The sequence below is a fragment of the Canis aureus genome, chromosome 16, assembly GCF_053574225.1.
Source record: "Canis aureus isolate CA01 chromosome 16, VMU_Caureus_v.1.0, whole genome shotgun sequence".
NCBI lineage: Eukaryota > Metazoa > Chordata > Mammalia > Carnivora > Canidae > Canis > Canis aureus.
Genome location: NC_135626.1, coordinates 50,845,374 through 50,866,798, shown reverse-complemented (window position 1 = coordinate 50,866,798; position 21,425 = coordinate 50,845,374). Strand labels below are relative to the sequence as shown.

Below are 21,425 nucleotides of genomic sequence, written 5' to 3'. Positions count from 1 at the left end.
ACAGACAGCTGACACCCAGAGCCTAGGAAATCACACCAAGTTTGCCAAAACTGGACAGTGACCCGACTGTTTAGCAGAGGTCCAGCCATGACTGTTCATACCCTCTTTAGTTCCAACCAAATCCCGGAAACTTTTGCACTCTCAGCCCTCATCAGTGGATGGATACACCCAGCGACTGAGGAGCAGTGGCAACTCCACGGACATAGCGCTCAACCTACCGCCCACCCTCCCCTTACAGGCCTGGTGACCTGTGCCTGCCCCGTCACCTGCTGCCCCGCCGCTGGGGTGGCACACTCGTGGTCCACAGCCACCGAGCCCTCTCCATTTCCTCACATTTGGCATGTAGAGCGGCGAAGGCTGCATCAGATAGGTCTTCAACCTGCAAGAGAGCAGCTTCAGTGTTCCCTCTTCCCTCCAGAAAGCCAGTTCAAGTTCAAGCCAAGTTCATCCTGGCTGAGTTCTGTAGTTAAGGCTTACCCAAGTTCATGGGTAGAGCAATTCTAGAACCAACCCCAGCCCTTACTAGGTTCTTTCCCGTCAGGAAAGGAATACAGTGGGCTTGTACCTGACACCCACAGGTCTTAAGGCATTTGAGGTGTGTGTACCCACCCACGTGTGCGTGTGTGTCCTTTTAAGAGAGAAATGACCATGCTGTTACCTCCTCATTTTCCTCATCAGGACTCCCCTTCAGAGACCGAAGATCGACCTCCCGCCAGCTGCAAAATCAGGAAGGGACAACGGTGAGAGAGCAGGGCGCCTGTCGATGACCCTGCCCTCTGCCCCAGCAGCCCCGTAAAGGACAGACACAGAGGGAACTGGTTGAGAGACTGTGACAGACACAAAGGAATGGTTTACAGGAGATGAGCACGACTCAGCACCAGCTGACTACTACCCTGTGAGAGTACATATATGGCGCTGACCAATTTCCTAAGTTGTTAATAAAAGCGAGAAATAAAGATTCACATGTGAAATCCTGCTTTGATGTGGACAACAAACTCACTACTTCAAAACATATTGTCTTGTCAAATAATAATGGCCACAGCCAGCATGTGGCTTGAGGTCTGGCTGGTGCTCATACAATGGAATGCAAGAACGAGAGACAGAAGTAATTTCACTCCTATCAGTGAAGAACTTCTCGTAAAGAGAAGACAAAACCTAAGGCTAGAACCCAAAGTGCAGGGACAAAATAAGGGGAAAGGGCAGTAACGGGAAGAAGAGGGCAAGGAGCTATTTCTCGGTGGCCTCTACCTGGGAGTAAGGATCTCCTTGTACTGTAGTTTTTCTACACGAGTGGTTGCAGCAACAGACATTGGGATGACAATGTTGTTAATGTCGAATGAGCTCTCTCCCCTTCTTCTCCTCACTGGCTGCTGTAAGACAAAGGTGAATTTAAAAGGGAGGCGCAAATCTGCAAACATCAAATCATACAACTTTGGGCAGCCTGGGTGGCTCAGCGGTTTGGCGCCACCTTCGGCCCAGGGCCTGATCCCAGAGACCCGGGATCGAGTCCCGCATTGGGCTCCCTGCATGGAGCCTGCTTCTCCCTCTGCCCGTGTCTCTGCCTCTCTCTCTCTCTCCTCTCTCTCTCGCTGTGTGTCTCTCATGAATAAATAAATAAAATCTTAAAAAAAAAAAATCATATACCTTTTACATACGACGTCAAACAGGATGGCCAGCACCCAGACACCTGGTCCTGGGGCGGAGGAGGAGCCCTGCAACAGCCCTCCCCACTCCCCCACCACTGAGGAGACGGTCTCCTGCTACAGTGTCCTCTGGAGAGCTGCCAGGTGACCACAAGGAGGCCCTCCCGCTCACATGAAAGTCTGTTCTTTCATAGGCTCACAAGAGAGAAGACTTCTAATAAATTTTGCAGGGGTGAGCACCCTGGGGCCTCAAGATAGGTGCCACGGTTCCAACTCCACATACACCTTAACTGTGCCCCCACCTTTATAGTCATCCTTTCTGCTTCCCCTTGTTATCTCTATCACTTAGTCCCTTAGTGGCTCCTGAAAGCAATGCTTAACTAAGCCTAGTGGGGACTCTTCAGGTTAGAGAAGTGAGTTCCCAGATCCTGAAAAGATCTCAGAGGACAGGCCCCAATCAATCCATCATCTAACCTTGGACATCATGAAAGCACATCCTTTTTGTAAATTTGAACTCTTCAGCTAAGTCTGTACCCACCATCTCCTCAGCCCTATGTGATTTCCCCTCCTTCTGGCTCTTATATTTGGGGAAGAGTGGAGAGTTTTCTAGCTCTATCAGTGGAGCTAAGTGGAGGGAAACAGAGGAAGTGGCCCTAGCTACACAGCTCAGATTCCTGGAGAAAGGAGACTTCCTTCTACAGGTTGACACAAACTCTTAGGAAAGAAGACTAACAAGGACCCAGTGTCAGAGGAGGAGGTGGGCATCTACAGCAGCTTGGAGGCAGAGGAGGATTAAAGCAGAGAGCTGAAGGCCTTGATGCAGGAAAAAGTCCACCAGCTGCTTGTGTCCAGATGGCAAATACCCCACCCTGAAACAGACACTGGCAACTGAGAGGCCAGAGGAAACAGTGGGATGACACATGTGCTGCCATGACAACAATGAAGCTGGAAACACCTAAAGGACTGTATTCAAACCCAAGCCCCAACTGTGGTCAGCTCAAAGGGAAGGGGTCAGCAAACCAAGATGAGGAAGAGGCTGTTTCTTAAAACTAATCACCTTACTCTGTTCCTGCAGGGCAATATTAGGATTGATTCATCCCATCACTTCAGGACAGTCTTAATGTTAAAAGGCAAGGTGCTTCCTGGGCCAAGACTTCAGCTGCTGTCACCTCTGATCTCAGCCTACCACTGTGACTTTTTCACTTTCATTTCCTTCTCTATCAAATGAGAACAGATTGCCACTGCCTCACAAATTTAGAATAACTGGAGAACTAAAATGGTTGAAGAGAATTCTGTAAATCTTGCCTGGCTGAGTTCTGTAGTTAAGGCTTAGTGATCTCATACCTGAAAGCCTCTGCCACTGCCACATCTCTGTTGAAATTATATATCCCACTATCAGCAGCATACCTTAAGGGAGCCTCAAGAGATAGCTTTCCCTACATCTTGGTCAAGAATGAATGTGAAGCTGACAGGAACAGGGGTGTTTTCCTTGAATCTTCTTGGGCCTGCTATTAGCATTTTTAAGGGAAAGAGATGGGAGTGGGCTGAAGGCAACATCCCTGGAGTTGGCCTCGTCATCAACCTTTCTACCATGAAAAAAACGACAACAACAAAAAATAGGTCAATAGGATGGAGCCTTGCCTTCACCAGGCACTCATTTGGTCTAATTCAACTGCCCTCTCCTGATTAGAGCCAGAGAGGCAGAACAAAATGATGTGAATGGAAAGTCGTTCCTCAGAAGCAAGATAAGGAGTGCTTTGCCAAAAGAAAAGAAAGTGAAAAAGAAAAAAGAAGAAAAAACCAGGCACCCCCATTCTTTTTATTCAGTAAATCCATACTCTTTGAAAACATCAGGCAGTGAGAGCCTTAAGGGTCAGTAAAGATATAAAATTTGTACTTGACAATAAGAAAAAATTTCAAATGATCCAAGCCTTAAAGTAACGTCCTCCGGACACACAAGAGCTGGCAAGTGAGAAAACACTGAAGTCTCTCCAACTGCTGGATCTCAGAGTTCAGACTGAAGTCCTTTAGCTGTCTGACACCCTCTAATGGATAACTGAGTTTGTGACAGATTACTACACCTATTTAGACAAATTTGTGGGTATGGGAGGTGAAGAAAGGAAGAATGAAGAGGTTATTTGGAAAAGGCTGATTTTTAAGAACAAAGACAGAGAACACTGTGAGCCCATTTGTAAGCTTCTATGTTCCTGGATGTCCACTCTGAGGGGGACTCACAGCACCTGCACTCCTACATAAATGATCTCCTTGACGCCCAGCCTCAGGCTCCCACAGGAGTGGAACAGTGGAAGAGCCTAGCTCTGTGGTCACACTGCCTGGGTTTGAATTGTAGTCACGACCCTCACAAGTCACCTCCCTTTATGCAATTTACTTAACCTTGCAAAAAGCCTCAGTTTCCCTGCCTGCAAAGTAAAAATCCTTAATATCACCTACATCTCAAAGGGCGTTACCATGATCAAAAGAGGTTGGAACACAGGTAAAGCATGCAGAATGGACACAAGAAACACTTTATTATCCCTATCACTATTATTATAATAATCACCACAGAAAGAACCCATCAGTGGTCACCAAGCAGCTCTAGGTATGTGTCTGAGAAGGCACAGAGTGAGGAATTAAAATATGAAATCAGCAGGAATATGTGTCTGGAATGGCTGTGCCAACAGCTTTTGGGGTAGAGAAAGGCACCGTGAAAGCTAATGGGGGTTGGAGAGCCCACCGTTCTAGGTGCACCACCTGAAGCACCACCAGCAAGGCCCTGCCTCCTCCCCTCCCTTCCAGTCCCCTGACAGCAGGGCCTGTTCTCAGGACTCCAGACCCACCCACAAGAGTAAAAATAAGGAAGAAGAACGCCTCCACTACTCCTAAATATCTGTCCTCTACTTGCTCCTTCTCGGGTGAACTTCTTGGACCAACAAGATTAGAGCCATGCTACTGCTGAGTGCTGGGTGAGACCTAGCCCCACAGATTGTGAATAGTCACAGACCACCTTCAGAGTCTGGCTCAGTATCAAGCTCTCTACCATGGAAACCAGGTCAAATACCAGCCCCTCTAACTTAAAAAACAACACATTATGGGGAGCTGAGTGCTCCCAAGTGTACCGGGGCTCAAACTCCACTCCAGAGCCACCCAAGGAGCTGTAACCGCACAGTGGCTGTCCAGCCATCCCCACGCAGGTACTTACAGATGCGCTCGCTGCAACCTGTGGACTAGAGCTGGTAGGAGCAGAGGTGTCTGAGGAGGTGGAGAGCTGTCGCACCAAGGGGCTATGTGGTGGATGCTGGGCGGTCGCCAAGTAGCTCGAACTGCTCATGTCTGTGTGATGCTTCAACACTGCAGAAGTCAACAAAAAAACAATATATGGCTACCTCAACTGGCTCTACTTCCAGCACAAGCTACAAATGCCAGCAATACACAGTAAAAGCAATAATGCTTTCTAAGCCTAGAGGATAAAAAGGTGAAGCAAACTGGTTGATGGGAGGTAGGGGGCTGGGCAGAGGTTGCTGCAGCAGTAAGAAGTAACCTGCATTTACAAGCGGTAGGGTCCCTCTACTCTGCCTTCCTAGAAAGTGAAGGACAAAGCTTGGGGCAATTAAGAGAAGCCCAGGCTGCCCCAGAAAGCCCTGAGCAGATGCAAATGCAGGTAGAGGTGCCGGGCCTGGCCCTACCTTCACTTCTCTCAGATGAATGGTCTCGCAATCTCATTTTGCTGTGGTTTGGGTCATGCACAGGTGGTGGTGGGTTGAGCAAGCGCTCTGCTTTTGGCGCTGTCACTCGCTCCACCATAGGCACAGCCCCCACATCGTCTAAGTGCTGCCTGTGGGTCCTGTCAGGCCGGGTTTGGTGATGGGACAGCTCTGAAGAGGGGAACAGAAAAAGAGCTGTGAAATCTTCTCTCAAACTTTTCTTATTTGAGTTCTGAGCTCTTGAGTTCTCTCTAGGCCAATGATAGACACCCAGGGCAGCAGGAGAGTCCTCTGGGACTGAAGCTCCTGGCAAATAGCACAAGGGCCAGGATAGGCCAGGCAGCCCACAGGGCCCTCAGCCAGAGAAATCGGACACCAGGCTACAGAAGATAGCCTGCCCACAGATGGAACCAATGCCATGGCACTGCTAGCTGTTCATCGAGCACTTTGGGTCTTGCCCCGAGATGCGTGGTGTCTGGTATATCTTTCAAAATCCATCTGAGAACATCCAAGACAAGTAGAAATAGACTGTGAGCTGAATTTGTATCAGTCAGTTGCCTCTCCCAACCCCAATATACCACCAGAGCAAACAGTAACTGGAGAATATAAAAGAAAAAGAAATAATTGAAGGATTTAAGTCAGTCCCCTGAAACTTACTGGCTGTTGTTAGGAAGGAGTTGACCAACTTGTGCCTGTCTTTACGAGTTGGATCTGGCAGGCTGCCTGGCATGGGTGCTCTGTGCTTAAGTGAAAACTTTTTGGGAGGTTTGATTTTGTCAAAAGGCTTGTTCTGCCACTGAGATTTCAGCATGCTCTGGAAGTGCAGGTTTGTGGGAACATCTGCAAGAAACATGAAACACTGCAGGTTAGTCCAGACACCTGGCCTCTGGGCTCCTCTCTCAAGAACTGAGATGTGTTTACCAGTAACCGGCTCTCCAGTGGGCAGAGATCTACACACACCCTTCTTCTATTTGCTCAGTGGCATGAACCCAGTAGGGCAAGCACTGTCATATGGAAGATCTGTTTATCTGAACTTCACTGAGTCATTCCTTTACTCACCAGCAAGTCGATTCTGCCTTTTATTTTCAAGTTAAACATCCCATCTTAAAAACACCTTTTGGTAGATCAATGGAGTTTTCTAGACACTAAAACATTTAAACCTAATCCTATCAACACAGTTAATCGGGATATATTCATTCAACAAATATTTATTATCTACTGAGTACTATCTGCCCCCTCCTAGCTCCTTACCTCTCACCTAGAGATTTTTTTTTAAAGACTATTTATTCATGAGAGACACACAGACACACATACACAGAGGCAGAGACACAACACAGGCAGAGGGAGAGCAAGCTCCATGCAGGAAGCCCAATGTGGGACTTGATCCCACCTGAGCCAAAGGCAGATGCTCAACCACTGAGCCACCCAGGCATCCCTTACCTAGAGATTTCTTTTTTCGCTGATTAGTTAATATTCAATATTAAAATTAATCTTTTAAACAATAGTTTTTACTATTTTTTGTTTTACCATTTCTTGTATCATTTCATTTTTTATTTTCCTAAGAATGTATCCTTGCGTAATTTCTTTAGAAAAAGTATTTCTAGACTGAAACCATTTTCTCTCAGACCTTTCTTTAAAGCTGTCACTCAACTGTATTCTAACCTCTGGTGCTGTAGATAAAGTGGAATCGGATTCTTCCTTAATTGTAGGGTTTGTTTCTTCTTTTAAGCTTTTGCAGAAAGCCCAAAAAACAAAAGAGCTTGTTGTGTATTACACTGACTCTACAGATCAATCTGGGGAGAAGTGCCTTTTGTTCTGCCATCAATACCAAGTCTCTCAATCCATGAATGTGGTATATCTATTTATTAGTTTTTCTTTAATTTCCTTTCAGCAGTGTTTGGCAGTTTTCATTTTATTGGCCTTATACTTGAGAATTAATTAACTTACAACATGTATCTCATTTTGGTGTAAACATCATTATGCTCCGTTTTAAAATATAAAACATGTTCATTCAAACACCCTTTCCCTATAGTATATACCATGGATTTCATGACACTTTAGGGACAAATGTGAACATTAGGCTTCTCACAACTGGAATGAACATATATCCCTGAATGAATAAAATAGTTCTGTTCTCAGAGATGCTTTCCCCCAATGGGCAAGGAACCTCAGCACCAGATATTATTTTCTAGTTCTGAGAATAGACCACTGGACCTTATGGCAGTCAAACAAACTAAGAAAACTACTAAAGTTTTAGAGATAATAAATATTTGCTGTATGCACACAAGTACTGAGATATAGTATTGTGAGGGCAGTGCTATCTTCTGAAAAAAAATTTTTTTTTGCATAATCATGCTTTCTTTTCCACACTTAAAAACAAATTCATCTATCCCAACCTTTAAAAGATAAAGGTTAGCATTCAGCAACCTAAAAGCTAGGGAGATACTAACCAGACCACATATTCCTCCTAATCTTTCCACTCTTCCCCCAAGCCCCTCAATAAACTTGATTGGGGTTTGATCCCCCCCTTCAAAGTCAAATGTTTAAAAAAAGGATTTCCCATTAATAATCAAAAATAGAATTGACATATTACTGGTATATATTTTTTTGTTGCAATTTAGAATGGTTAGGGAAAAGGGTATGTAGAAAGTAAAACATTGTCTGGAGGTACTCTGAAAGCTGGGCTAAGCTGAATGTCTAAAGGGCCTCAGAAAGGGGAAAACACTTCCTCTATATCCCAGGACACCCCTTATCAACAGAAAAATTGGCAAAGTCTATATAATGGGACAACAAAAGACTAATGATTTAATTTTTTTCCCTTTTATTTTCCCTTGTCATTGCTCTCCCAAACCTGAAAATTAAGCCAGGAATAAAGGAGGTAGGAAGGAATATGAGCGACCTGATTTATAATGGAAAATAGCACTGGACTGGAAATAAGTAGGCCTGGATTCAGGTCCTAATTCCATCACTGAGTAAAACGTGAAAATAAAAACAAACCACTTAGCCAGATTTTAGCTTTATCTGTAAAATGAGGTGGCAGGCCTAGGTCTGGGCAGGTAACGTCTCAGCACACATGTTCTAGCTCTCCCTCTGCTGCAGGCAAAAGCTAAACTCATAACACTCTTTCCTACTACACCCTAAGACCTCAGGTGCATCTTTAAAAATTACGGAGTTAAGTCCAGAAAGCCAATATCAATCAATAAGAGTAAGCACACGTTATCTCAGACTCCAGCTCCATACCTAATCCCCTCCCCTCACCTGAATGCTCTGAAGTAGAAGCTGCTACAATTGATACCACCTTGTGCCTTGGAGTTGAGATATTCAGCACAATCAAGAGCAATTTCCCCTATAAACCCAATGAAGAAGCAGTTAGGGATAATAATAAACTGCTGAAAGGACTCAGGCTGTTATACTTTGGTAGAAGTATGCTATGTGTTTAACTGCTTTCATATAAGAGTGAACAGGAAGTCGGTTAAATCTCCCAGTTAATGAACAAAAATGATCTCTTAGGAAATGCTGGTCTGAGTTCATGCTCTAAGTAGAAGTAATAACACCTGAGATCCATGTAGAGCTAAAGGGCTGAAATGGATTAGATATGCAGGACCTGAAAGTAAGCAATGAAAAAGTATGAAATGGAAGAGAACACAACAGGGACCCATTCAACTAAAGGACTTCAGACATTCCATACCCACATAGGCCATGCCATTAAAGTGCCATTATCAAAGGAGAGGGTGCCGATGCTTGATAGGGTCAATAACAGGAAAACAGAAGTGTTAAAACAGGAAATAGGAAATAGAAGGAAACTAATATCATTTTAAGTTACTACTGCCTCAGACAAAATGAAAACACCTTGACTTCATGCTCACCGGGGTCTGACATTCCATGATTCACTTGATTGTTTTGCTCATTACTTTCCACCATTTTCTCAAGCAAATTTTCTAAGGTTGTTTTATAATACTCACTTCCTCCTCCTGCTGGTAAACTGCAGTAGACTTATATCTACCAGTCTTGGTAAACTCTCTCAAAATAGCATAGATCTTCAAAGGCCAGCAGGTGGTGCTCTTATGAAGCCTAAATTCAAGTTAACATTCTTTCCACAAAGGTTTAAACATCCTTTTTATTTCAAGCTAAGGATTAACTGGCTTGATAAGGAAGCAAGCTCCTCCTCCTTGGAGTACTAAAGAGTTATCACACCCTAAAGCCTCCACCTTCCCGCCAGGCACACAGCTCCTCAAATTCTTTCATCTCTAGCCACACTTAATGTGAACAGCTGAGGTGTATGGTCGACATGGAGGACAGAACTCTAGGATTAAAAGCTGCAGTTGGTCACCACCCTACCTACAAACTGGTTAGGAAACATTACTAAACTACTTGAAAATCCTGCCATCTCTACCTTCTAGAGAAGAGGCTGTAAACGGATGGTCAAGAGCTCAGGTGCATGTGTATTTGACCCACACAGTATTACACTGGCTGCTCATCTTCACTCTTACTTACTATTCTACACAATGATATATGGGTATCTCAATATTTAGAAGGTGCTATTCACACAGAATAATGGTGCCCTCTGGAGTTGGGCATCTTTGTGAAAATCTTACAAATTTACAAACATTTGGTATGTGGTATTTGTTTGGATCAAAGCAAAATTATCCCAACAAAAACAATATTAGATATGGTAACTGTCTTCCCCAGGTCAATCCATAAGTCTAATTTATCCACAGGCAAATATGTTCATACATCCTACTTGAAATAATAAAATATTTATATTCTCCTTTACAGTCTCGTAAGGAGATTTAATGACCAACTCTCTTGCCCAAGCCCCAGTATCATGGTAAGGAGCTATGTGAGACAGGGAGAAAAAGTACTTAAAGGCAGGCAGGAAAGTAAAGACCAGAGAAAGGAATCTCCCCATCTTTCCCTCCGTTCTCCATCAGTGCTAACTACAGCTGCTTGAAATGGGATGGAGTAGGAAGTGTAAGAGCAGTAGTTGTCAGGCAAACAGTCTGAGCATATGTGACTAGGCGATGAGGAAGGCAATTCACAACTGTATGTGGTAACACTGTTGACAAATGATCACCATGTTTATAAGCTGATACTCAGCGAGAATGGAAGAGGCTTTATCAGAATCAGAATTAACTACAGGCTTCAGGCTTCTTTACTCAAATATGAGACCATACAATTCAACACTGTGATCCTAGGAGAGTAAGCCAAGAAGTATTTCTAAGTCTTCCTGATGGCTCCATCTGCAAAGTCTAGGAATGCACAGAAAACTGATTTCTCTATTTTATTAACCTGGCGGGGAAGAAGCATGTTACAGTGAAACGAAGGGTAGGCACCAGATGACTCGAATTTATAAATTCAGTAGCCATTCAGCCTTAGAAAAAGCACTTTTCTAAGCCTTTTCTTGATCTACCAAACTGAAGTTTAACACCTTACAAGTTTACTGAGAAGTAAACAAAACAAGTACAAGGAAGGTACTTTGAAAACTAAATAAAATTTTAAGTTGTATGAGCTATAATCCAAATGGCAAGAGAAGGTAAAAGCCAATGAACTAACTCTGAATCTGAAGTAGACAGGAAGATGTGTTACTGTTTTCTCTTTATGTTCTAAAGTTTATTTTACTGTTCCACCACTCCCCACCTAAAATAAAATCCTGCCTAGCTTGCTATCCACATGGTCCAAAGGTTTACTTTTTCTTAAAGGGGCAGATGTAAATAATTTGGGCTTTGCAGGCCACACTCTCTGTTTAGTCTGGGTTGCAACTATGTAATGTTGCTGCCACTGTAGCAGAAAAGTAGCCGCTGACAATATGTACACAAACGAGCATGGATGTGTTCTAATAAAACTTTATAAAATATCGGGATCCCTGGGTGGCGCAGCGGTTTAGCGCCTGCCTTTGGCCTGGGGCGCGATCCTGGAGACCCGGGATCGAATCCCACATCGGGCTCCCGGTGCATGGAGCCTGCTTCTCCCTCTGCCTGTGTCTCTGCCTCTCTCTCTCTCTATCATAAATAAATAAAAATTAAAAAAAAAAAAATATCACTGACACCCTAGTCTACAGAATACCCTATTCTGTTTGATAGTCGATCAAACACAGGATTACTATAATCCCTTCTCCTTTATCTGTTCTTCAAATGATTGAATTTTTTTTTGCCTACTCAAATCCTGCAACAGCTTCAGGACTTCTTATCAGAACTCCCTTGACCGTAAGAAAGGGTTTGATCTAGTATTCCTGCTACCATGTGACTTCTAGTAAAAGTGGAAATATTTAGTGGAAAACTTGGGACCATACTGTAAGCAAAACTAGGCAAGGTTTTATTTTCGATCAGGAGCCACTTGAAAGGCTGGGGGACCATCTCTCTCCTGGCAAGTTGTAATCTTTTAGTGGCATATTTTGGTCTGGTGGATCTGCTGTACCCTATCTGCAAAATTCTAAGAGATTCTGTTGGCTGAAATTGATACCTTGATAGTACCTGGGTTGTACCAGGATCCTGGTTGGTTTTCTGTCACTTTGAAGCCTTTAAGTCTCATTTAAACTTTATATTGTGTGGCTTTCTTACCATCTGGAAATGCTAGGACTGGGTGAACACAAGCGTCCAATTGGGAAAGGCGTTCCAACAGAGGGGCTTCATAGTGAATTTCTGGAGGCATGGTGATGGTGCTGCCTGAGCCACACAGTGCGCAGGAGGGGTTCACATCACAGCCAGAGCGCATCGTGCTGTTCCGGTGAACCTGTGAAGAGCCAAACAGAACGGACAGTTCAGTGACTGCTAAAAAAACCAGCTCTCTCTCATTATCCCAAAGATTCAAAAGGGCCTTTCTATATGCCACTAATAACCAGAAGTTCAATTAGTTTGTTAAAAGATTCCCTTTTGTCCAACATGCTAACCTTCAAAGTAATTAAGTAAACCTGCTGCTTCTTCAATGATGAAATCCAGTTACTTGGAGCCGTAGCCCTAAGCACTTATCTAGGTACCAAACTCGTGAGTTTAAAGCTATTGCAGCTGTGCTGAGGACACCTTATAAAACCTGAAGGTTTCTACCATCTTGATATTTTCAACGGTCCCTAAGATGAATAGTTGGCACTTGATTCCCAGATGGACATGACTTGCTCTCTGGCAATTTCATGCACTTAGGAGCCTGAATAAACCAATCACATCTCTCCTGTTCTTTTCACAACTCCTAAAGACTTTCAGGTGGTCTCAAAAACAAGGTCGCTAGTTTCCCTGGATTACACACAGAAATCATTAGCCACTTTTTAACCTAGCCTAAGATTCACGGCTATAAAGTTCATGCCTAAGTAATGAAAATAAATTTGGTATGGGGAGCATTCACACCCTAGTCTTTATATGTTACATTAAATCCAAAGGGCTAAAAAAAATAAATAAATCCAAAGGGCTAGAAACTATTCCCATTAAACTTCTTCTGTACACATGTGGGCAGGATAAGAACTAACCTCTTCTGCTAAGTCCACAATAAAATGTAATCTAACTCTTCAAAAGACAATATTGTTTTTTTAAAAAAAGTCTCTCCCCTCCCCCACAATTTTATACTTTGAGGAATGAACTTCAGGTCTTACTGAATGCAGGATCCCTAGCTTCTAGTGTTAGGACTACACAAGTCTGGCATGTGCCAAATCATGACCCATAAAAAGTCATTTGGACCGCAATACCATCCTGGAAGAAAAGGACCTGCCCACAGAACAGCACCATGAGAAGGGGATGCTCTGAGCAAGGGTAGTATGGTCATAAAAACAAAAGGGTAGCATGGAAACTCTGCTAGCAAAAAGGCAACAACAATTGCAAGAGTTGCATTTAGTTTCCGCACAAACATACATCTCTTGAAAGCTATCTGCCTTTACAGACATATACAGGGAAGAGATAAATAGGAGAACAATGTGGTCTTTATCAACATTCCCCAACTGCCTTCATCATGCAACCACATAGATGGGCAGCATGCAAAGAAGGTATGGTGAAGGTTAGACTGGGCAACATGGACAAAAGTAAAAGAATTCTAATAAGCTGCAGTTGTAGATGCCACTGAAAGGGAATTATACCAATTAAACATGGCACTACTGTGTAGACAACATTAACCGGTACTGTTTTGGGAAGAAATCTCCCTTGCACTTTGTTTTAATCAGGGCTGGCTTTCTGAGAGAGAACATTTTGAGATAGAGAGCTGAGAGAGAGCTGGTGGCAGAGGATGAAAACCACAGAAGACACAGTAAACGAATGGAAGGATTTAGGTAATTAGGCAGGATCTAGAAATTGCACCAAAACTTAAAACATTAAAAAGAGATTAGAAATATATACCAACATCAAAATAATAGATCTTAAAATGGAGGTATGTTTTTCCCTCATAAACTAACCCACTGCATCAATTAGTTGTCTGTATGAAAAACGAACATTTCATTTATGGCTGTAGTGTAACTTAAGTCAACAGCCAATAGATCAGATGTAGAATAAAAAGAATATGGCAAAAATAAAGTAAAACTAAGGGAAGAGGTTAAGCTAACAGCTGAAAATTGTCCAAAGAGGAAACAGATGCCAGAAACCGCAAATTTAAGAGCTGTTTTTTGGGGGTTTTCCTTTTCCTTCTTCCTAAACCCACTTTCAAGGGTGGAGTGGACAGGAACAGATCAACGAATCAAACTGTTAAGACTGGCTTAATGAAAAGAAAAAGAAATGCAAACATGTAAGAACCCAAAAAAGCACTATTTAAGTGAAAAACTAGGAACTTTGTGTGTATATATGTAATATGTGTGTACACAGTATGCATTTCTGTGATGTTTAAATGTTATATATTTTTGTGTTACATCTAAGAAGGGAATACCCTATGTATGCCTAAAAAAAATGTAGAGGCTCAGACAAGTCTATTTCCTTGGTGAAATCTTTAAAAACATTAAAGAACAGATAACTTTTTATTCAATTAAGATGGCTGATACCAAAATAAAGAAATAAAAACTCTGTCCTTTCATAAAAATAAAATTCTAACTTAAAACTTGACAAAGGCTTTGTGCACACATGTAACTTAAACATCAATCTCACTTTTGAACAAGTCTGTAAAGTAAAATATTAATAAATATAACCTAGGAGTATATATAAAAAGTATCACGAGGCACCTGGGTGCTCAGTTGGTTAAGCTGCTGCTTTTGGCTCAGGTCATGATCTCAGGGTTTTGGGATCAAGCCCCGAGTCAGGCTCCCTGCAGAAAGAGGAGTCTCCCTCTCCCTCTGCACCACCCCCCACCCCACTCATGCTCTCTCAAATAAAGTTTTAAAAAAAGGTATCTTAAATATAATTTATTGAAATGTAAGTTTTTGAACTATTTTGAAGGATAGTTTGGACAACTTTAAAATGACTTCATTCACACATGCTTTGCATAAATCTACAGTTAGAATTTATCCTATGGATATATTTATTAACTACACAAAGACACACATTCACATAGAAATAAGATGCCAAACTGTATACATGAACCTATTTTTAAAAAGATATCATTTATTTGTTATTTGAAACAGAGAATGAGAATGAGCAGGGAGGAGCAGAAGGAGAGGGAGAAGCCTACTCCCACTGAGCAGGGAGCCCACTGAGGGGCTCCATCTCAAGAACCTAAGCCTAAGGCAGATGTTTAACTGACGGAGTCACCCAGCCACCCCAGAACCTATCTTTTTAAATCACAACATGTATCTTATAAGAAAAGAATTTTTAAAAATCACAACAAATATAAACAACCAAACCTGAGCAAGTGGAGATTTGCCTCTGGATATCAGGATTATTCAATATCAGTATATCCATTAATATAATTTCATTTGTATATTTAATTGCTTACTCAACTTCACTTAGATGTTTTAACAGGTACCTCAGTTCAAAACTGAGCTCCTGCTCTTCCCCATTTCTAGCTGTTCAGTGCTAAATCTCTGAATTCATCCTAAAACTCCCTTCTTTTACCATACCCCATTATCCAATCATGAAATCCTGTAGTCTCTACCTTCTAAATGCATCCAGAATCTGACCACTTTATACCACCTCAACTGCAATCACCCTGGTCTTAGTATCTTTTCTCATATGAATTCTTTTGGTGGGAGGACAGAAAGGGGAGAGAAGGAGGAAGGAGAAGCGAGGGGGAGGGGGAGGAGGAGGGAAAGAGGGAGGGGGAGGAGGAGGAGAGGGGAAGGGAGAGGAGGAGGGGGAGAGGGGGAAGTGAGAGGGAGAGAGAAAATCTTAAGCAGGCTCCAAACCCAGCACAAAGCCGGACATGTGGCTTGATCTCATGACTCTGAGAGATCATGACCTAAGCCGAAATCAAGAGTTGGATGCTTAACTGACTAAGCCACCCAGGTGCCTCTCTCATGTGTATTTCTTAAATAACTCCTAGCTTATCTTCCTGTTTGCCCCCTCCTTCTAACAAAAATACAGTTGTAGGGGTAACCTTGGTTCATCAGTCCTTAGCTCATAATGTTCCAATGGTACCCTGTCTCATAAGGAATAAGAGCCAAAGTTCTTGCAATGGTGTGCACAAAAGCTTTATTCCATCTGTCACCTCTATCCCCTCTCTAACCTCATTTCCTTTTATTTCCTGTTTCTCTCCTTGCTCACTCTACCATTGCTATTTCCTCAATATGGTAGGCAAAATTCCAGATCATGAGCCTTTCCATTCTCCTCATGTCTTTTTCTGAAATGTCACCTTCTTAAAAATAACTGTAATTTAAAAACATACAAGTGAAAAAAAGATTCTATTCTTGACTGTTAACAATAACAAAAAATACTCTAGAACTTGTAAACTTAAAGCTCTTTAAAGCTGTTAATGATTAAGAAAGAAAGATTTACACAAATAATCTTAAAACTGTAACTGAAAGAATATATATTTAAAGGGAAAAGTCCCCATAAAATTTCTGATAAGCAAAAATAGAAGGGAGTGACTTGCTCTAATATATATCAAAATATTTTAAAGTTACAGTAATTAAGTCTGCTACAGAAAATTTAAACGGAGACCTAGACCAAAGTATACATGACAGCTTAATATGTAACAAAGGTGATATTTCTAAATGAATTACTTTTAAAAAATGGAAAAGATGACCAATGGAAAACTGTGCTTTCACAGCTTTTCACTTCCACAGTCTAGGGATCACACAAGACAAGACTCCTACAGAAAACATGCCTTCCTCACTCCTGCCCCAGATGAGCTCACTGAGAAATTACAAAGTAGACAAAAATGATGTGAGGCAGTCAGTAGATGCAAAAATGGGGAGATTTGTTCTCAAACAAACTAGAAATGGAGTAATTTTTAAAAAGTGATTTCTAAGCCCAATATGGGAGCTAGAACTCAGGACCCCAAGATCAAGAGTCACATGTTCTACTGAGCGAGCCAGCCAGGCGCCTCTGGAAATGGAATAATCTGAAAGCAATTTTACAGTACATATATTAAAGTTGTTCAAAAAGATAAAGGAAGGAACACCATAAAAGACTAGGAAAGGATGAAAACAAAAAAAAAAAGGGATGTTTCTATAAGCAACCATAAACAAATTTTCAATGAAAAGTACACACAAGTTAAAAAAAAAAAAAAAACCAACCAACCCACAAAAAACCAAACAACTAACAAGTTTAATAGTAAACTAAACATAGCTGGAGAGAAATCTGATGAACAGAAGAAACAGTCACAGAAGACTACAGAGAACAACAGCAAGACGGGTGGAAATACGAAGAAAAAAGAAAATGTAGAAGAGAGAATGAAACGATCTATGACAATCTATATATATATATACTATATTAAGGAGGAAAAGAGAGGGAAAATTTAAAGAAATAATAAATTTCAAATTTCAAAACTCAAGACAGACAAGAACTCTCAGAATGAGGGTACAAGCTAAGACCAAAGTGGCTAAAAATTAACTCATACATCTAAATATGCCCCTTGTTACTGTAAAACATGGAAACAAAACTCAAAGTACTGGGGCTGAAAGAAGATACACATAAACTATAGAGGAATGAGAAACTGACATAAGAATTTTCATCAACAATAAATACTGGAACGCAATGCAGTATCTTCAAACTGAATAAAAAATTTTCCATGCAGTTAAACCATCATTCAAGAATAAAGGCAATTTATAATGGCAATTACACATATGTATATATTTACACACAAAACAGTATGTAAAGGTTGACTTGACAATTTACTAGACCCTTGTTGGAAGGCTACTGAAGGAAGTGTTCAGCGAGGACAGAGTGGGATGGCAACCACGAACAAGAATGGCAAATGTGTTGGTCAACAGAACTATGAATCTACAGATGACTAATTTGGTAAGTATTTAAAAACAAGGTAACTGGGGTGGCCTGGCTGGCTTAGCTGGTAAGGCATAGGTCTCTTGATCTCAGGGTTGTGAGTTCAAGCCCCCATGTTGGGTGTGGAGCCTACTTAATAAAATTAAAGACTTAATTAACCCAATAGCAGAAGAGCTCCCCCCCGACCCTGCAAAAAAACAGGCACAGAGAAGGCAAGACTTAAAAATTATGAAAGCAATGATTCCAAATCTAATAGTAATCAGAGAAATGTAAATTTCTCTCTGCTAAAACAAACCGTCATACAAAAAATGAAAACAAAGGGACGGAAAAAGATCTACCAAGTACTTACTTACCAAGACACATATTTATTTATTTGTTTATTTTTTAAATTTTACTTATTTATTCATGAGAGAGAGAGAGAGAGAGAGAGAGAGAGGCACAGACACAGGCAGAGGGAGAAGCAGGCTCCATTCCATGCAGGGAGCCTGACGTGGGACTCGATCCCGGGTCTCCAGGACCACACCCGGGACTGAAGGTGGCGCTAAGCCACTGAGCCACCCAGGCTGCCCCAAGACACCTATTTAAAGTAAAATCATTACTGCAGACCAAAAGGGGAAGACAATGATGAAAGAAAAGATAGCAAAAACAAATAAAAACCATTAATTTGTATGTATCTAAGGGGAGATGGGGAAATAAGAGAGGTTGTTTAGAAGTATAAACTTGCAGTTAATAGATAAGTCCTGGAGACCTAACACATGGTATAGTGATTACAGAGACAACAGTACTATATTATAAATATGGGAAGAGACTGGACCTTAATTATTTCAACTTTAAGAAAGAAATGATAATCATATGGCATGATAGAGGTGTTAGTTAAGGCTGGAATTGGCAGACATATCAATGACCAAATCAACACGTATACCTTAAATTTGCACAATAGTATATACCAAATATTTTTTCTTTTTTTTAAAGATTTTATTTATTCATGAGAGACAGAGAGAGGCAGAGACACAGGGAGAGGGAGAAGCAGGCTCCACGAGGGAGCCCAACATGGGACTCGATCCCGGGTCTCCAAGATCATGCCCCGGGCTGAAGGCAGCGCCAAACCACTGAGCCACTCGGGCTGCCCTACCAAATATATTTCGAAGAGAAACTGAAAGCAGACCAAGGACACAGAAGATATGAACACAATTACTAAGCGCAAAATAGAAGTTAAATTTAGAACCCTGAAGTCAACGGGATATGGATATACTCACACCCACACAAACATTGTCTTTTTTAAGGAAGTGTGGACTATTTTCAAAAGATGAACTAAAAGTATGTCTATCAATATGGAGGATCTTGAAAAGACAACAGTGAATTAAAAAAAAAAAACCACATACCAAGTTGCAGAATACGTACACCATGATGGCATTTATAAAAATTTGTATATGAACATTAGACGAAACAATACACACTGCACTTTGCTCATGGATATATATACACATACATGTAGTAAAAATCTAAGAACCTGAACTGGGAGTATAAACACCAAATTCATGATAATGGTTACCTCTGGGGAAGGAAGCAGGTAGCGGAGATGACAGAAGATAAATGTTCATTTATAATTTTCTTTTAAATATTAAAAAAGTCAAGATATTAATATTTAAGGTGGTATGTACGTTTGTTATCTTATTCTCTATATCCTACAGAGTTAAAAAAAATTAGGGAAAGAGGCAGGTAAACCTGATTAAGTTTTTTCATATACAGGGAATTCAAAATTTTCAAATAAATTCAGTGGTAAAAAAAAAAAATTCAGTGGTGCAGAAGACTTTTAGAAAACTGGCAGTGGGAGTAAAATGAAGTCCAACTATTTCTCTAACTAGAGCACAGATATGCTAAATACGAAAGCTGCTGAAACCCAGGAACTGAATTAGGAATAACATCTTTCCAGGCTTAGAACTGAGAAAAAGATTAAACCATCAAATGAGTAGCAGAGACGAAGACTAATGGCCAGTGTACAGAGTAGAATAGTACCCCCTATCCCAGACCCTACCCTAGTGTTCCAACCGGAACCACAAAATGTGACCTTATCTGTAAGAGGCTTTTGCAGATGTGATTAATTTTAACATGAAGTGATACTGAGTTGCGGTGGCCTTAAATCCAATGAATGGTATCTTTAATAAGAAGACCATGTGAAAACACAAAGACCAGACACATAGGGTAGATGATCATGTAAAGACAGAGGCAGAGACATGAGATACACTGACACAAGCCAAGGAATGCTAAGATTTGCTAGCAACCACTAGTAAAGAAAGCAGGAAGTGGCATTTAGAAAGGATTCTTTAGAGAACTTCAGAGGTAGCAAGGGCTGTCATCCTGACTTCAAACATCTAGCCTCAAGAACTGTGACAGGAAACAAATACACTCAGGTACTAAATTTTTCTAGTGAAATCTCAAAGTAACAGATCAACTCATTTTTTAAGAATAATGAAAGAAAGAAAAAAACCCTCAGCATGAGGACTATGAGCAAAACACTGCAGAACAAGGTATAGGGAAGCAAGTCTGAGAAATTCAAAAAGAATATACCTTTGGAAAACTATAAAACAAGTTTGGTAAAACAATTAATGAAACTTCTCATATCTCCAATAGAGTAAAAGATAATAGAGCCTCAATCACATGGAAATAGGGAAGATGAAAGGACAGTAAGAGGACACAGAAAGGAAATATAAAATTTGAAAAGAAAAAATCTTAATTACTCATGGCAGCAGAACTAAAACCTACCTAAGAGGAACTATAGGTCAGAACTAATGATTTGGAGAATTAAAATAGGATGTGAGCAATAAACTTGTCTTTCTTCCTTTACACTATGGAAGGACCAAAGAGATGAAAACAATGACAGAAATGTTAACAGCTAACATCTGAGTACTTACTATGTTCATCCAAACTATGCCAATCGCTTCCATGTTTAATTTAATGAGGACACTGAGGAGCAGGAAGTAAGAGCCAAACAGGACAGAAAACAGTAACAGAGATAACTGGAAGACTTCCATTTGCAACTATAAACTTAGGGGAATCAAAACCCAAAGCTATTACAAAAGAAGACTTGATAGTGCCATAAAAAAAAAAAAAACCTTCCACACTGTCCATACTGGAAATATTCAATATTTGTGTGAGTTAAATATGGTGGCCACATGTGACTACCAAAAATCTGAAATGTGGCTGTGCAAATAAGGTACTAAATTTTTTATCTTAATTTTAAATAGTTACACAAGGCTATAGGAGCTACCACATGGAACAGTGCAGAGCAGAATTGATTACCAACCAATATAAAAGGACTGAAAATAACACCACTTTAATTCTATGCCAAAACAAAACACAAATAATCACCTTCCCCCTACCACCAAAAGACAGTGAAACAATATTAAGGGACAGAGTTATGAGCTAAGAAACATGGTCAAACTCTTGTTCTGATCCTGAGAAACTACAAATTAAAATTAAGAACTCAATAAATGGGCATATTAAGGTATAAAAGGACTATTAATAATGAAATGTTACAATAAAAATAAGCCTAGGGGATCCCTGGGTGGCGCCACGGTTTGGCGCCTGCCTTTGGCCCGGGGCGCGATCCTGGAGACCCGGGATTGAATCCCACGTCGGGCTTCCTGCGTGGAGCCTGCTTCTCCCTCTGCCTGTGTCTCTGCCTCTCTCTGTGTGTGTGACTATCATGAATAAATAAATAAATTCTTAAAAAAAAAAAAAGCCTAAATAAGTCTTTAAATCTAGTTTAAAAACTGAATATAAAACGAAAAACTTTTATTTAATAA

The 21,425-nt window shown here is 41.0% G+C and overlaps 1 protein-coding gene across 6 annotated transcripts in view; it reads right to left on the bottom strand.

Moving 5' to 3' along the window:
• KANSL1 (KAT8 regulatory NSL complex subunit 1) overlaps positions 1 to 21,425 on the bottom strand; it is a 185,785-nt gene that overhangs the window by 2,771 nt on the left and 161,589 nt on the right. For 4 of the 6 annotated variants that reach the window (XM_077853993.1, XM_077853996.1, XM_077853995.1 and 1 more), the window contains 7 exons: positions 11,902 to 12,073; positions 6,002 to 6,184; positions 5,327 to 5,515; positions 4,843 to 4,991; positions 1,249 to 1,370; positions 659 to 716; positions 267 to 379 (listed from right to left, as the gene is read on the bottom strand). In XM_077853993.1, coding sequence (XP_077710119.1) covers positions 267 to 379; positions 659 to 716; positions 1,249 to 1,370; positions 4,843 to 4,991; positions 5,327 to 5,515; positions 6,002 to 6,184; positions 11,902 to 12,073 — 986 coding nt within the window. The remainder of the gene's footprint in view (positions 1 to 266; positions 380 to 658; positions 717 to 1,248; positions 1,371 to 4,842; positions 4,992 to 5,326; positions 5,516 to 6,001; positions 6,185 to 11,901; positions 12,074 to 21,425) is intronic. The other 2 variants (XM_077853998.1, XM_077853999.1) reach the window with 2 other exon arrangements.